The 17,297-nt window shown below is 40.4% G+C and overlaps 1 protein-coding gene across 4 annotated transcripts in view; it reads right to left on the bottom strand.

Annotated features, from left to right (window-relative positions):
* HECTD4 (HECT domain E3 ubiquitin protein ligase 4) overlaps positions 1–17,297 on the bottom strand; it is a 78,306-nt gene that overhangs the window by 5,617 nt on the left and 55,392 nt on the right. For all 4 annotated transcript variants that reach the window (XM_026114479.2, XM_026114481.2, XM_026114480.2 and 1 more), the window contains exons 57-73: positions 15,767–15,972; positions 15,310–15,440; positions 14,879–15,084; positions 13,718–13,897; positions 12,095–13,398; positions 10,228–10,435; positions 9,190–9,413; positions 8,958–9,109; positions 8,591–8,697; positions 7,505–7,628; positions 6,473–6,663; positions 5,206–5,352; positions 3,844–3,963; positions 3,549–3,704; positions 1,751–1,854; positions 723–944; positions 55–221 (exon numbers count right to left, since the gene is read on the bottom strand). In XM_026114479.2, coding sequence (XP_025970264.2) covers positions 55–221; positions 723–944; positions 1,751–1,854; positions 3,549–3,704; positions 3,844–3,963; positions 5,206–5,352; positions 6,473–6,663; positions 7,505–7,628; positions 8,591–8,697; positions 8,958–9,109; positions 9,190–9,413; positions 10,228–10,435; positions 12,095–13,398; positions 13,718–13,897; positions 14,879–15,084; positions 15,310–15,440; positions 15,767–15,972 — 3,949 coding nt within the window. The remainder of the gene's footprint in view (positions 1–54; positions 222–722; positions 945–1,750; positions 1,855–3,548; positions 3,705–3,843; positions 3,964–5,205; positions 5,353–6,472; positions 6,664–7,504; positions 7,629–8,590; positions 8,698–8,957; positions 9,110–9,189; positions 9,414–10,227; positions 10,436–12,094; positions 13,399–13,717; positions 13,898–14,878; positions 15,085–15,309; positions 15,441–15,766; positions 15,973–17,297) is intronic.

Raw genomic sequence — 17,297 nt, 5'->3', positions numbered from 1 at the left:
GAGATGGTTCTTTCCCACCTAGTACAACTTCCTGCCAAGACAGTTGTTACTCACCCCACTGGAATGTGCCTGCCTCTGGGACAGAGCTCCACTTCTTCCCCTGTCATGGTCAGGTAGGTGAATTTACAGCACGGCTTGTTAGGACAGTCGGGGCTCTCTGTTGCTAGATGCTGAGAAGCAATTTCTGCACACAAGGCTTCCAGTTCAGTCTCATCATTTATCTGCCACAAAACACAGGAAAAATACCTAGTGATGAGCATGTTGGAGTATCCCATTCTTGTGAATCATTGAAGGTATCAAAACAGTGCACCAGTTGCATCATCCAATGATGTAATCAGTGCACTGATGTAATGTAATAACAGCATGAACACGGAAAGGCAGTAATTGCTTTGGTCAGTTTTCTTCTGCTTTAGTGCTACAGAGTTGCATTAACCCTTCCAGAAGCCCTAAATTCCACTAAGCCTTGCAGCAAACATGAGACTGAGCTGCTTTTCCAAGCCATCAGGATGCAAAAATCTAGCACTGATACGATCGCTGAAAACGCTCCATGGCTCTGCCCAAATAAAATAAATAAATAAATAAATAAAAACATATGCTGAGCAGTGAAGTCAACCATTACCATTTAGGGAGGTGGTAAAATTAGCTGCTACTGGTCACTGGAACAATGTGCTTATGGGGGAAACTGGGGGGGGGGGGGGTGTGGAGGGGGGGGAGTTACTTACATTTTCAAATTTTTTGACGTAGTTGTAGGTGAGGATGTCAGCTTCCTGGAGATCAACATCGGGATCTAGTGGCTCTCCAACCAGGGTCTTCCAGAATGAGGGCAAGAGATCAAGTGGGAGGGGAACATCTGCTCGAATTGCAATACCCAAGAGCTGCCCAAAGAAATGAAATAACTGCTCCTCCGCGTAGGTTATAGGGCTAGGTGTCAAAATGTACTTCCCCTTTAAAAAAAAAAAAAAAAAAAAAGCATACAGCACACAAAACAGTGTTTAACAATTGATGCATACCCCGCAGGCACAAATCCCAAAGTAATGTGGCTGTGAAAATACTGATTTGAACAAGTTGAATACTGTTAAGTTGGTTACAAAAGGATTTACTGAAGTGTAGCTTGGAGACTGCATATATACTCTACAGCAATATAATATTACATTATCTTATCACTTAATGATCAAAAGCAATACCATAAAGTGCGCTTCCTTGAGAGAACACTGCCTTTACAAGCTTGGTTGATCAGCATTTCACAAGCTTTTTCTCCAATTGTATTACAAGTCTGGTGTCTAAGTCTTAGTTGGTGGATGTTTCTGAAATACAGTCTGTATATGTAAAGCCAGATTTGCTGTGCAGTTGGCCTTAAGTTGAGGGAAACAAGCAACTGACTGTTGCAGACATTCATGGAGTAACACAGCAGAATATGACTTCACTTATTTGGGATGGACAATCTTAAAATCAGACAACTGAACAGATATATTGCAAGTAAACTTTGACCAGGAGTCAACACTGCAAAACAGAGCAGAATCAAGACTTCTTGGCTGCTTCTTCAAGCACATTTGGTACCATTTGTAACAGGGGATTTATTAACAGTCATTTTCAGATGTACTCAGCACATGAGATCTGTCTGGCTCGATGTGTTAACATGGGCTGTTGATCTGGAATTTCATTCTGTACTAACTGAATGTGTTCTGCTCCTGTTCAGACATGCATTCAGTGGGAGAAAAGCAACTTCAGTTTTTGTACTGAGATATCACACCTTATTCTTATTGACTGCAGAGCTTGGGCACAATAACAGAAGGGAGAGCAAGGAGCTCTGTAACTCTTTACAAACTTGCCAAAGGAAGTGACGGAATGATCCACCTGAAAAAGAGAGGGGAAAAATAATGAAATGCCTTCTTAGGCTTGTTACAACTACCTTTTAATCCAGCATTTGCTGTTCTCCTTGAAATCATGGTTCAAGCCTTAGATTACACACGTAAACTCTCTGACTGCACAAACACATGACTAAACAAAGGTGGGGAAGATGACAACCATAGCAGCCTATTCTTGTGCAAGTCTACATTTCAATAGTTTAATAACATGCAAAAATATTCCTTTGATTGCCTCCTGCTGAATTCCTAAATGCCGCTTTGTCTTCAAGCACAGCATGTGCAAGACCAGCATAAACATTTGTTACTCTGTTTGGCCTGCTAGCGGAATTCATAACTCGATTAGAAGATGAATGGTGCTGTCTTCATAACAATGTGGCTCTGCAGACAGTGTACGTCCACAGCTAAAAGCAATGAGGCAATATATCAGGAATCATTATAGATGTCTGAGTTGAAGACATACCATTTCTCTCTTTGGAGAGATTGTCAATAACCACCACAGCTCTTAGAAAGAAAAGAATTCCCTGTGAGGGAACACATCAAATAGCCCTTTGTTCAGCTAATTTGTGCACACTTATAAGAATATTCCTTTGCACAGTTTGATAGATGACACTAATCAGTAATCTGAGAAGTGCATTCTGGGCTTTTCTTCTCTAACTCTGTCCTCCCCATGAATCTCCAATAAGGACCTATTACAATCAGTACATGGAGACTGCACTGATTTAGATCACTGCAATTAATTTTCTTCTTTGGCAAATACTTTATATTTGCCTAGATACCCTACCAATCATCCAGCAGATCTGTAAAGCAAGATATCCCTGGGTCTCACTTAATTTAAATCTCTTTCTGCCTCTCTACTAGTTAGGTAAAGCCAGCATAGTCGTCCTTTATTAAGCTCATTCTTTTAACCAGTCACATGAGAGTTATTAAAATGATTACAAGGAACAGTGCATGTCTCCTCACAGAAATGAGGAAGATGCAGTTTTAATACTGTTTTCTGCTAAAATCAAGGACAATTTTTAAAGCGGAAAGCTGCTAGAGGTTTTGCTATTATACCTACCACCACTTTGGCTTGTCTGGGACAAGCTGAAGCTCATACTTCTGATGTCAAGTTGAAGACAATTCTCAAAACCAACTCCCTTGGGCATGACCACCTTTTATCTTTAAAGTTTGCATATTCTTTGACAACTACATTTGTTAAAGTGGTGGTTTCCTATATTAGCATTTAGATATCTTACTCTGTTGGCTAGACAATCTCACATCACTTTAACATTATATACCACAGTAGCATTACCTAGCTCATTACTAACTTGCAAGTACTTAAAAATATTTGATCTCAACACAGTCTGGCGTTACTATGTCTGGGCATCAAACGCCCCGAGAACACATCCTTACTAACTGGTCTCTCCATGCTTCAAACAGCACATTATTACTTTATCTACTTGCTCTGGTTAAGAAAGTTGTATGCCTAGACACTCATAATTCCTGCTATATTAGCCAAAAGACAAAAACTATCTATCTGGGTTAACTAATTCTTGGGAGCTTCATTTCTTTTCCATCTGCAACACTACTACAAAAAATGCTGTTCCTTAAAGTTAACATGAGCTACATTCTGGATTCCATCTGGAGTAAGTTCAAGACTGTACCTGATGTCACCCACGTCACTACTCTGTGCTACGGACTTACTTGTTCCATGAACCTCCTCCCCTGTGAAACGGATGTTGAAAGCGTAAGTAGGGTCTCCACCACTGGCAAGTTTGACACAGAGCTGAGAGGATGGCACGCAGGCTAGCTGTCTCGCTGCCTGACAGAAATAGGAATTTTCTGAAGAACGGATCTCCCCTATTTAAAAACGAAATTAAAAAAATAAAAACCTACACTTAAGAGTACTTTGCATTATAAGCATCTCAGTTTAAGACTGATTTGACGTGTCTTACAACAAATTAAAATGAATTTGAGAGAGAAGTAGTGTTTTCCATACCTCCAACTATTTCCAGAGGATCCAGGGAGATTTCTGGGGCTGCATGATCCGCGGTTCTTTGGACAGTAGCATTCAGCACTCTGTTCATTACAGTTACTTTTGTGTCATAAAAGATCAAACCTAAATAAACAAACACATATTTGAGTATAGTTAATCTATCCTTCTACAGTCTCACTTTCTGAAATTCTTTAATGGACAACAGTCAAATAATAATTTCATCTTCATTAGGTAGCTAAAAGATGGCTAATCCACATCTTCAGCTTTTTTTGTAAAGACATTTGCTATTAATTTTCACTAGGAAAAAGTGCACTGAATTAGAACACTGGTGAACACAATTCTCACGTTATATAAATATTTCCTAGCAACTCCACTAGAAACTCTGTAAATCAGAAACACCTTACCAAAAATCTTTCGAAAATCTGAGATGTTTTGACAGTAATGCTAGAAGCAGGAAAAGAAGATAAATAATAGGGTTGTCACATTACACTATAAATCTGTGCTCTCCATAAAGAGAAAACCTTTGAATGCTCCACACATCCACATGCTGGGTTTGCAAGTCTGCCGAAACAAAAAGCTTACTATTACACGTTGTTACCTTTGGAATTCTGTATCCTTTCTTTCTTCAGATTAAAACAAGCTTGGGAAACGTAATGACTTAAATCTTATTTTTGTTTGTTGGAAGAGTCTAATGAAGGCTCGTAACAACTATTTTGAACTCTAATGCATGGTAAGTATTTTCTTGATCTCTTTGATTCCACCACCACCGCTTAAATGACAGCTAGCTTGCCAACATGTCCTGGAACTCTCAACTGATCTACTGCTTGCTGATCAATGAAAAATTCTAGTTTATTACTGAGACTGCTGTAGCATATAGATACCCTAAAGAAGATCAAGACATATTTGAAGGCTGTCTATAGACCGAAAAAATGGGCCAAGTCCCCCCAGCATCAAGAAAGGTGCACAGTTTCTAGTAACTCCTTGTAATGATATTTCCTCACTTCTCGCTCTTTTTCTTTTTTATACAAACAAGCAAACAAAAAAACCCAACAGTTCAAGGTTACATGAAATATGGCATCTTGGTTCTCTCTAACTCAGGAACACTGTTTTTCTTCCTGTTTCCATGCTGTTTTTCTGCTGTCATTTCAGACAGATCATGTGCTGGCTGACAGCGAAGCTGACGAACCTCTACTAGTACAGTGAAACCATCCACTGTCCTGCTTTCCCTCTCCCACCATGTTCTCGTTTCTGTCACAGAGGTACATACATTAAAATTTTCTCCAAAACACGCTGAAGTCAATGTGGCACATACTGGACCGTTTCAGGCAACAACCACAGGCCCCGTGTGCTCCCTGGGAAACTGACCTTTGGCCTCCTGCAGCAACGCAGCAATGCTGTTAGTGTACATCTCGGTCTGCCGAAGCTCCACCAGTGGTAAGAAGAATGTCTCTAATGTGGTATTGAGAGACTGAAGTAGTGCAAACCGCAAGCGTAGGCTTTCAATGGGAACATCTGCGGTGGGAAAAATTCAGTCAGGGATGAAGATACTCCCTGCATACTGTAAGTCCATCCTCCCAGCGGACTCAGTCCAGGAGTCCCAGACACTGAATTCCTTCTGAAGCAGCCACTCATGACCCCTGCATAGCAGAAGGCTGAAAATGCCTGTAGAGCTGTCACCCATGATTTGCCTCTGGTGGACTTTAGTCTCCAGATGCCTGAGTCCAGGACCTTTCATCAGCACTGAATCTGCATTATCCTGAGAAACTTGCAAAGGAACGCAGTGCTTAGAAGAGGACTTGGGTGACTAAAGTCTGCCTAGGTCTAGAATTGAAATCCAATCTTTTTCCCCTCAAACTAAGCTTGCGAGACATCTTCCTGCTCCAGTCTGATCTAGAAGGTATGCTCAAAGAACACAGAACAGCTGCAGTGGATTTCTAATAATGCTGCCAAAGGCGTTGTGATGCCCACGCATACCCAAGGAGACAGGAGTCCTGGACTCAGTGTTCCCCTCAGCCTGCCGAGGCTCCAATCTGCATCTCCAAAAGAATGCCCCAACGACCTGGATGGCAGCCAGCCCATATAGGACTGCTACCCAGCTCTTCAGTTGAAGAGAAAGCTTCTATGCAAACAAGGATGCAAGACTCGTTAGGGTAGAGAGAGCAAAAAAAAAGAGGGAGCACAACTAGAGAGCCTAATACTCTATTACCCTTTAAATCACTGTATTACTTCTCCTTCCTTCACCTGTGTCCGAGAAGAAAAGAGCAAGCTCTGCTCAAGTCTCACCACAGGCAGCATCAATGCTGGCCCTTGGGAGCAGGTTCCATACCCTGGTTCCTGAATAAATGGAGCTGTAAGACTACAGTCCTGGCACAAGCACTAAAGCAAGGGGTCAGATATATCCCTGCGTTCAGTCACTTCTCAAGCTTGAAGTAGCTCCCTGCTCAGCGAACAGATCTGAAACAACTAATCTCTTACATGTGATGCAGGGAGCCTGGATTTCCTTAGGACCTTCACTTTAAAGGGTTTGCAGTTCCAGCAAGTGTCTTTCACAACGAATCCACAAGCAAAGCAACAAGAACACCAAGAAGAACACAAAGCATGAACAATTCTAATCACCATAATCTATACATACTCAACAGACAGGAAATTCTGGGATCTGCTGCATCAGCCGGATCCAAATAAACTTCATGGGGATGTAGTCGTGCTGGTGTGATTGCAAGGTGACGACAAAGTCTGTTAATATACTGAACAAGGGCTACATCCATTTCCAGCGTCCACTTCCGGGAAGCTTTTTGAGCATGTCTTGCATCAATGCAGGCACACCTGAATGTAAAGGCATTACAACTGTTGAAATGCAAATACAATGCTGCTTACTAAGAACATATTAAGCACAATACCAGATGGCTTGTTCTGCTTCTCCTCCCCCCCTATTCCTTAAGCAGAGCTGTTTCAGGATGGACAGTACTACAATTCCATTTTGAGAAAAAGAAGTGATTTATGACCTACCTTGTCTCACTGTTACTAAATATGAATAAAAAAAGGAACTGCATATTAAACTTATTTATTGCACTAAGCTTTCTTTAAGCTCTGAAGCAGATATAAGAGAGGGGGAACGTGGCAATTAGCTGTGGCTTGGCGCAGGAAGTTGAGAAGGATTCATTTAAGGGACTTTTTTCCTGTACAATATTAACAAGAAAGTAACAATTCCCTCTTCTCCATCATTACTGACCCAGTAAAAATGCTGTCAGTTTAAATAGCCAGTGCACAAAACAGAATAGAAATCTGATGTGGGAAGCAGCCAGAGAGAGCCAGATAGATCTACAGTTTTTATCAGGCCAATTTAAAGAACGTAGAAGTAACAAGGACAAGATGAAACACCTTTGTGTAAACCAGGCTCTGACAGTGTGGCTTATGATTTCCTTACTTATGCTATGTACAGGAAAGTCAGGAACCTCATTCTGACAGCATAGTGTCTCTTTTAAGGGACACTTTAAGAAACTACTCAACAATTTTCTCTGCACGCCTTGCAGCCACAGATAAGAGGTACAGATGTTATTAACATACTGGTTAAAGCTACGTGCAGTAGGAAAATTCAGGATCAAACCTGTTCAAACTGTGCACAATCAATCCTTATCACTTCTACAAAAACATTTGCAAAACTTACCTTTCAAAATGTAGATCATATCCACAGGACAAAATAGCTCTCCACACACTACGGATATCCTGTTTAGATCGGTCAACCACAAATCTGTGAAATCCATCCAGCGTCAAATACTTCTCCTCAGGAACTGACAGCAGAGATGCAACCATGAAATAGTTAATAACTTACCACAAGGTCTACACATCATGTAGGAAAACGGTTGGTGTATGAGATACTACCTGCCATATTTCTCCAGGCTTTGCCCTCCCCACCATAGCTCATTTCTCAAATACATTCCAAACATTGTGCTGTTCAAGACCGACCCAGCCTTGAGTAAACAGTACTCATTTTTTCCCCTCACTGTTACAGATCCCTCAGCTACCCTCAGGAATACCTCACCAATATATCCGAGCAGGTATCAAGGATCCGTATGTGGATGAATGCTGAAGTAAATTTCCCTGCTTCTGAACTAACCTGGTACTTCCCACAGTGGACAGAAGACTTAAAACTGATGCTTTGATATTTCCCTCTTCCATCAGCAGGAAGAGAGAATAAGCAAGACCCTGGAACCACCCCCTGTCACTGCATGGCTGTGCTGTATCCTCTACAGATAGACTAGTTCTGAGGCATCTGAAACTTTTCTTTCCTCCATTTTTCCTCTTGTAATTTAACAGAAAATTTCCCTATACAAGTTGAGAAACACAATTTAAAAAAGAATCCTAGTTCAACCCCATGATATCTCATTCCCCCACTGTACAAAAAAGTCTTGAATCCATACCTCTTAGGAAGTCAGTTCTCTACCCAATGTATCCACATGGCCTACGTACACTGTTGCATGACTGCTGAATGAATATTGACTTACTGAGCATGGTTTGCCCTCACTTACATCACCGAGTCCAGATTCACAAGTACGTGTACAAATAAAAGCAGCATTTTAGTAACATTCACCGCTATTTTAACATTTAAATTTTTTATTTAACATGTAAATTAGCCTAATTAAAAACAAAGACAACCCAAAAGCTATCATGACACCACTTAAGCAGGCCGATCCAAAAAATGTATTAACCTTCCAAGATAGAACACTACAGAAAAACACTATATAACCACTACCTTCTTGTTTCTTTGTGGGAGACTTTTCAGGGTCCTTCTCTTCAGGTTTGCTCTTCTCAGGAGATTTTGGCTTTACAGTAGGTTTCTTCTCACTTAAAGCTGTTCGGCTAAAGGACAGAATGTTTTTATGTTAGAATTAAGGTTTCTTACATAAGTAAATATAGTGCCTGTTCAAAACAAAAAGCATTGCTTGAAGGATTTTTAGGCCCTCAAGTCATATCAGATGTAAAGATTATTTTAGATCTCTATTGTACAATTCCCTCTTCCCAGCAGTATGTGGAAATACAGGGTGGTGGTGGTGGGGAAATCTATATCCCTGAAGAGAAACCAGATGGTTCACAATTGCCAGGAGGCTTGAGACACTAACCTGACGCTATTGAGCACAGACTTTTCCTTTGTTGGTGGTTTAGTTACTGGGCGCTTCGTGCTCACAACTTTCACTGGATGCTGTTCTTTGCCTGCCTTGTTGTATTTGCTCTTGTCAAATTTCGGCTTGGGCACACCGTATTTCCTTAAAATCTTCCAACAGAAAGGGAATGATTACCCAATGCTTTCAAGTTACACAAAGAGATACTGAAAACACATTTTTCAAACACTACCTGAGTAAGCTGGTCCTCTAACACCTTCTTTGGAGGGCGGACATTTGTGAAGAACACATGAAGAAGATTTCCAGGAGTCTGAGAATTTATCTGCTCCTTACTAAGATAGATATCAGCAACCTTAATGGGTTTTGCTGGAGTTAGGCTCAGCATTTGCTCAGAATGAACACAGCTTTTAAATATTTCTGTGAGGACTTCCCGAGCACCTGGGACCAATTTCTCACCTAATACAAAAAATACAGCAGGGTACAAAATACCATGATAACTGTTTAGAATTTGAAACAGGAAAAAATGGTTTCCATTAAGCTAAAATATTACATCACATACCACTTGTTCTGAGAGATAAAATCATTTAGAAAAATGCTACTAGCAGCTCTGACATTTCTGCACTCTCCTACCTTATTTGAGATAAAGAACTGAATGCCTTCCCCCCCGTTCTTTTTAAATCAGATACTGTAATTACATTTTGAGCGACCACAGGAGTAACGAAAAAGCTGATTATTTACGATGCCAGTGTAAAGATTAAAGTTGTGCAGGTATACCGTAACACCTGTTAACAGAACTAGTAGTGGAGGCTGTTTCTTCCTCCAGTTATTATCCTTCCCTTTCCCCTCATGCAGATTTTGGCCCATTCCAACTAATTACAATCCATATAGCTTCCACTTTGTTAGAGAATATAAATTATTAGCTTTCCTAATTTGGAGACTATACACAAATTCTACTTTAGATGCTGTGTCTAACAGTGGTAAATAGTTACAATGGATATTTTCTCCCAAAAGTCACTAAATAATTTAGTCCTTAGTTCTTCTACTGTATGGATAGCTGTGGGGGCAGCTGAGCAAAGTTCGGATTGCAAACATCTGCTTGCCAACTAAGGGAAGGAAACTTGCTTTGAAATTACTCCCCGGCTCATTACCACCTATCAATCAGGCAGTCATACTAAATTTACACCAGCCAGTGAGGAGAATCCGACCCCTCTATATCATATAAAAAAAGTACACAGTAGAAGTGAGATATTTGCCAATATGAAAAACATACCTTTTATTGACTTATCATTGAAATAATCTTCTAGTGCTGGGCTCCCTTGTGTGTCAAATAAACTCTGATTTACAGTAGAAACAGTTAAAATCTCTTCAGTTGACATTTCCATTAGTTCATCTTCACCATCCAGACTTGACAAACCAATTAGATCACTACTGTTAAATAAACTGGCTCGGATTTTCTCTATTTTAGCTCTTGACCTTATCTGTACAAACAGGGAAATTAGTTAAGAAGAATTCCGACAAAACAAATTAACTTCCATTTATACTAATTTGTGTCTTACACTTTCTCCTCTCCCCATGTAGATAATCACTGCTGTATCTCCTCTATCATTCTTCTACATTAATCATTTGATACCAGAATTCAGGTTTAATCTAGAAACACATTTTCTCTAAGACCACCTTGTCACCAGAACCACCATCCTGAGAGTTAATCACATGCAGCTTTGAATAAATTATTCCATGTCTTAGTCCGGAGACAGTCCTTAGAAATATAAGGTAAGAAAAAATTGAAAGTTTCAGATCGGTAACCTTTCATTATTTGCAACTCTGCTGTCCTTGCTTCAATTCTCCATTTAGCAAATATCTAAATTAGAACAGACCTTGAAGCCTCAGCTGCACTGCCAGGGAACAGGAACAATAATTTCCTTTGATTCTGAGAATAACTATAATGCATCATCAACAGAGCAGCTACAGACTTGGAGCAGGTTTCAGCATGAATATGCTGACAGCTTTCTGTACACACTTTATGCGTTATTTCAACTCTGCTGTCTTCACGTCAATTAATAGCTTGAGAATAGCAACTGAACACTTTGAGTAAGCTATTTTCTTCAAAAAGGGAAACTGATACAAGCCCAGACTATGCAGAAATGTCTCTCTATAGACCCACAGGCTAGCAGAAACGGGAGCGCTTTGGTAAGGTTCTGATAAACCTGCAACATGCAGTCGGTGCAACAACAGTGGAAAATGAGTTATCACTCATGCACAGGAGCCTGACATTCAATCCGGCGCTAGTGACAACCACCTAAAACGCTTTTAAAAATAAGCGTGGAACCACGTATCAACATGATTTATTATCTCTTCTAAGGCAGTACTGCAGAGGAATCTGTAAATGGTTTAATATGTGAAAATATAGCCGTTAAGCATAGAAGAATTGTCTTATGGGTCAAACCAGAGGGCCTCCTATCCCAGAATTAATCTCTAGCAGCGACCAGTAGCAAATCTTTGGAAAAAATTACATGAAGTAGGGCATGAGTAGATCTTTTCCTTTATGTATTCTCTCAGCCTCCAGAAATTAGTGATTTAAAGATTTTCTGAGCTGAAGGCTGCACTGACTGCTGCACTTAGTAACTACCAGTTTGCCCATCCTCCATGAACTTAATCCCTTATGAATTCATTTATACTCTTGTTGCCTCCGCAACATCTTGCGGCAATGAGCTCCGCAACTTAAGCAGTGCATGCGAGAGTACTTCCTTTTGTTTTAAACTTGCTACTTGATAACTTCACTGCTAGTCTCCCTCTGCCCTTTGAGAAACAGTCAGTATTTATAAGACTGAATGGTACAGAGAAAGTAAATAGAGAATAAAATTCTATATCCCTCAGTGGTCCTTTCCAAGGTGAGAACTCCTAGTCTCCTTAGTCTTGCATCCACATTGACATACAGTTTATTCTGCCCCCATAACCTGTGCTGAGCTACACCGTACCTACCACTCTCAGTCATTCAAGTTGTGGTCTCAGTCAAGCAGGAGGAAACACTTAATAGTCAGATCACAGTATCATATCAAAAAAAAAAAAAAAAAAAAAAAAAAAAAAAAAAAAAGCACAACATACTGGAAAGGAATCCCCTCCTGTCTGAAGGCTATTACCTCCACTACTGCAAAACCCTTGATTGGCCGTGACAAAAGTTGCTGGTTGTCCAGAGACGTGACTGTGTACATTGATCCAACATCAGACACAGATGCTGTCTCTACGTTGTCAAGCGGTTCCCCGAGACTGCCAAGGCTGCCAAGGCTTCCAGTGCTGCAGTGTGAAAGATCTAAACTCTCCTGGCTGGAAACAACATGTGGTTCTAGCAATCCTGGTGGAATGGCCAGTTCTAGTCCAGCTTGAAACTGGTCAACTGAGATATCGCTAACAGTCCGAGATATACCCTGCGAGCTGCAGAGGGAGGCCTGGCTTGTAGATGCTGAAGCACTAACACTCATAGCAGGGGTGACACTACTAGAACTGCTGATATCCAAGCTGTCTGCACTACTTGACACAATTGGTTTTTCCAGTTCAGTTCTACATTCTCCTCCTTCTGCTTTGTCCTTGATTTTTTTAGGATCCTCTTCCTGCAAAGGGATGTAGATTTCATCTTTGAAGACCCCACCATGTGCATTACATGCCTTTCTGATTGCACTTCTGACAGTATTCTCCTCCAGGTGAGTTGGTATTCCAGAAATCACAAGCAAGCGGCTATGAGCTGTAGGACCAACTAGTGCTTGACATGCATCTGCTACAGCATCATTTGTTACACCCAACCCTTGCGGATCCTTTTTAGTTAGGTGTCTGAGAATTGTAAGTAGAGTCAGTGCTCTATGAAACCATAACATATCTTCAGGTTTGCTTCCTCCTATACTGAGAATTGCAGCATCTGTTTCGGCTGCTCTGGATGAAGACCGTTTACCTGAAGATGATGTCTTTTCCCGCTTCATTTTGACTTTTTTCCTCTTTGACAGCAAGCTTGGACTCTGTGGTGTCTGCCCTGGAGAAGATGAAGATGAGGAGGATGAGTCACTAAGATTTGGGGCATTTGTTGAAGACATCACATTAGCTGTTACGCTCATATTGATAGGTAAGGTTACTTCTGCTACAGCAAGGCAGACTTCCATTAGAGCATGAAAGTATGTTGAAAATCTTCCTTGGTCAGCTACTCCAACACCAGAACCACCACATGCATTTCCAGACACCCAGTTTTGCGTTTCTTCATCATACAACTTGTGAAGTTCTGACTGAAGGGCCATGAGCATGGCTAGACAAGGATTTAGCTGAAGGGCAATAGAAGAGGACAGTCCCGCTGGATTTTTTTTCTGCTCCAGACTGTGAATTTTGCGAAGCAACTCAGCTAAGAGATGAAATATCAACTCCTTCACACATGCTGCCATGTCAGTTGTCCAGAGAAAGTTTCCTGTGTGTGAAAGGCAAGACATGGGAGTCGGCATTGTTTTGCTATCAGTAGCTTTGAGTTGCAACAGTAATATTCAAAAAAAAAAAAAAAAAGGGGGCGGGGGAGAAAGCCATTTCAGTGGATGTATGTCAACAATAAGAAAAATAGGAAGACTATCCAAGAAGTGCATAGCAACAATTTTTTGGAATTTGAAGAAAATTTCATTATTACAGAAAAGCTCAGAAATACGTAGCTACTGTCATTTTCCTTTTTTCTTAAACCCTCCATCTGAACCAGCATGTTATTGGTGCTCATTATTAAATAACTATTGTATCCTCACCTAAAAATTCCACTACTTGCAAGAGAACTGAAGCAGGAATAGTATCCAGTTCATCTTCTGATTTTCCATCTCCATCCTCCAATTTCCAAGTTAGTAGCTGTTCTGTGAATGCCATTGCCAGAGGGAATTCAAGGGGAAGAGAATGCAAGACCAACACAGCTCCAGGAGGAGGAGATACTCCTAAACAAAAGGGCAAAGAAAATACTCATCATGACTCTGGGCACTACAAAAAGTAAAAGTAGTATCAAATCTTATCTTTTTTCTTTTTTTTCTTTTCTTTTTTTTAAGGCTAAATTTAGGCTAGATGAGAAGTTGCTCTATTAAGCATCTAACAAACAAGTTTATATGCAATGATATCTTGATATAATCTATGGTGATAAATGTACAAATAAAATTTTGTTTACATGACATCAAATAGAACTATTTTTAGCCTGTACTTATCTAGAAACATACAGGCTTTTCACATGCACTGTACTACGAAGAAACGGTTTTTTGATCAGTTTTCAAGAAAAGAGATACTGTTAAAAAATAAAAAATAAACAAACACAAGAACTTAAGGACCTTGAGTGGAAAGTTTTAAGACTGCAGCTCAGTCACATACACTGCTCTAAATAAATCACACTGTTTCTCCCTTAGGCTGGAAATGAAGAAAGAAAAATTAACAATTGCTTCTGCTTGAGAAGCTGGGATGACCTATATATTCCTATACCACATATAGGAACTACAATGTTAAAGAACTACATGTTAAAGGACCTTACAATCACAAGCAAAAAATAAATTTGATCTCCATCTGAAATACAGCATCTCAATCAAACAGTAGCACCAATTCAAACATGGCAGAAACATTCACCAAACACTACTTTGTGCAGCTCACAGATGACAGATCATCAGAGGAAATGCAGATCCTGACAGATTTAAAAGAACTAACAAAATCATAGTCAGACGGCTTCCAGCTTTATAAAAAACTTCTCTGTTTGGTGAGGAGCAATGGTATATTTCTGCTAGGACACATTTCCTAATACCTTGTTCAAAAACGCTCTCATAAGAGAAGGCAGGACTGGGGACAATATAGGAAGCTCCTACAGAAAGAGTGATGTTGCTTGCCTCACTTTTGAGAGCACAGTTTAAGAGTTTCTTTTTTTAATTTAATTTTTTTTTTACCTAGTTTGATGTGGACTTTGTCTGTGGGGGTGATCACTGAAGGGTACTGGTTGGTTGTTGGGGGAGGTGTTAGGCCTGTGTTGGTTGGAGAGGCATCTCGAGGATAACACACTGCTTCAATTAGGTTTAACTGGCCATTCCTCTTAACTTTATGCCCAAGCCCGTAGACAAGCACTCGAGCCCAAGGAGCTTTATACAGGGATGAACTAGAAAAACAGTAAAAAGAATGTAATTAACTGTTAGAAATCCCGACCCAAACACAGCAAGATGCAATTCAGACACTCTGCAGTATTTATCCCTCCACCTAGAAAACAAGCCTCTGAGAAGAGAAAAATCCGAAAAATGAGCACCTAAATACACAGGGACAGAGGCTCAGCAGCCTAGGCAGCACGTGTGTAATCTTTGCCACTCTCAACCCTTCAATTACTTACTCTTTGCGAAATCCAGACTGACTTTCCTTACAGGACACAATTACAAATGCAGCCCCAGGAAAATTAACATCCATATTGACTTTGGATTCCGAAACTGGGAATTCTTCAGCAGGAAATTGTTCTGGTGCAGTCTGTAAAAGAAAGTTTTATAAGGAAAGCCTCCAAGCAGCAGCAACACCCCTCCCCCTCATCCCTTCTTTTACAAGTCAAATATAGCATTGCAAATAATGATGTAGTTTGAGGCCACTTGATTTCAATATGGTCCAGGATATTGCTACTATGTACGTTTTCAGTGTGCCCAATATGATCTGAAGAGCAACACAATCCATCCGGAGAAACAGTTCAGTGCAAAAGACAGTATTATGGAAGCTGGAATAATATATGAAGCAAGGGCTCCTTAGAAAGATGACAGACCTTAAAAACAATAATCATCATGAACCATTAATAAATATTTTACCTGCAAAAAGGAGCATATTTGTTTAGTGAGATCTAACAGACTCTCTTCTCCTTGATGCAGTGTCCGAGTAATGGCAACAGTAAGCCACTCTCTGATGGCTTGTGAATTGCCCTGATAGAAGAGATCTGTGGCAGCACAGTTCTGGGAATGGATGCAATGCTGCAGGGACTGGGCCAGAAGAATAGAACTTGAACTGATTGTTCCATCTGTAATAACAGGTAAGATATGACAAATTCGGAAATTGCTTCAAAATGTTTACGTACCCAGTGAAACAGACAGAGGAGAGAGATGTTTTAACACACTTGTAGGATTACAAGCCTCTACATTCACTCCTAAGCAAGTGCAGCCTCCCCTCCCAAAGTTCAGCAATACAAAGGATCCTCCCAAAACCAAACTTGCATCCCTGACATGGATGGTTTCAGATGGGATGGCCCTCTAAATCCCAGCCGTGTTCTTCACCTGCTTTAAACCAACCCTTAGGGAGACCTGCCAGACATGCATGAGCTGTAAAGGTGCCTCGCTTTGTCACACATACGAAGGCAGACGTATTCCCATTTACTTCATAAGTATGAGGATGAGGAACCAGAAGGACTCTCTTTCCTGCTCACATGGGATTCTAGATGAGGTGGAAGCAGCTTTATCTGTCCTCAAGCTTTTCCCATGTACAAACATGATAGTTTTCATGTGGCCCCAAGCAGGTCCCAAGCCCCCCGCGTCTCAGACAGCTCCCTTTCCGGAGTTAATAGCAGAAGTCATAGAAAAAGTGTATTGCGCAAAGGCACTCATTAAAGCCAAGTGTGGGCATTCACCAAAATCCCAATTTGAAAACTGTATGTATTAGCAGGACTCGGATTAGACATACTTTAAACTAAAGGAAAGAAAAAAAGGAGGGAAAAAAAAAAAGCTTGTAAAAGTATTTTCAAAGCCATGCAAAGTAGTGCTGTACCCTGCCAGAGGATCTTATACAATGCAGCATCTGTTAGAGGTAGCTAAGTTTCAGAGTAATTGGAGAGGGGAACAGAACTCTTTCCAATAGTAAATAATGACTTTCAATTATTAATAGCCTATATTCAATGCTTTCTACTTCCTCTTTAGGCCCCAGCCATCACACGTCTCTTTGCATGCAGAATAGCTTTGTCACGATAGTTTTCTTTTTAACACTCACTTGAAATAGCCAAAGATCCATGATTCAGCACATACATTCTCTAATCAGATCTGTGATTCCAGTAGGAAAAGGACAAACCATTTTGTAAAATGAAGAAGAGTTGAATTTTGAAAACTGTGAGACCCAGCTGGCATCTAGTATTAGTACCCTGGATTCAAACTATAAAACATTCTCAATTCCTTACAAGTATCCCATCTGGATGCCTTTTTTTTTTTCTTTCTTTTTTTTTTTTAAATAAACAGAGGACAACCAATGACAAAAGAACACAAGCACACTGAGTGGTTCTTAGCAGGGTCTCTGAAGTCGCAGTTTTAATTAGATCATCAGCAAGAATCTAAGTTTAGTCCCCTGTCACTAAAGTAATCG

Source organism: Dromaius novaehollandiae, chromosome 17, assembly GCF_036370855.1.
Source record: "Dromaius novaehollandiae isolate bDroNov1 chromosome 17, bDroNov1.hap1, whole genome shotgun sequence".
Taxonomy (NCBI): domain Eukaryota; kingdom Metazoa; phylum Chordata; class Aves; order Casuariiformes; family Dromaiidae; genus Dromaius; species Dromaius novaehollandiae.
Note: the sequence above shows the minus strand (reverse complement) of the source record. Positions and strands in the feature narration are given on the sequence as shown.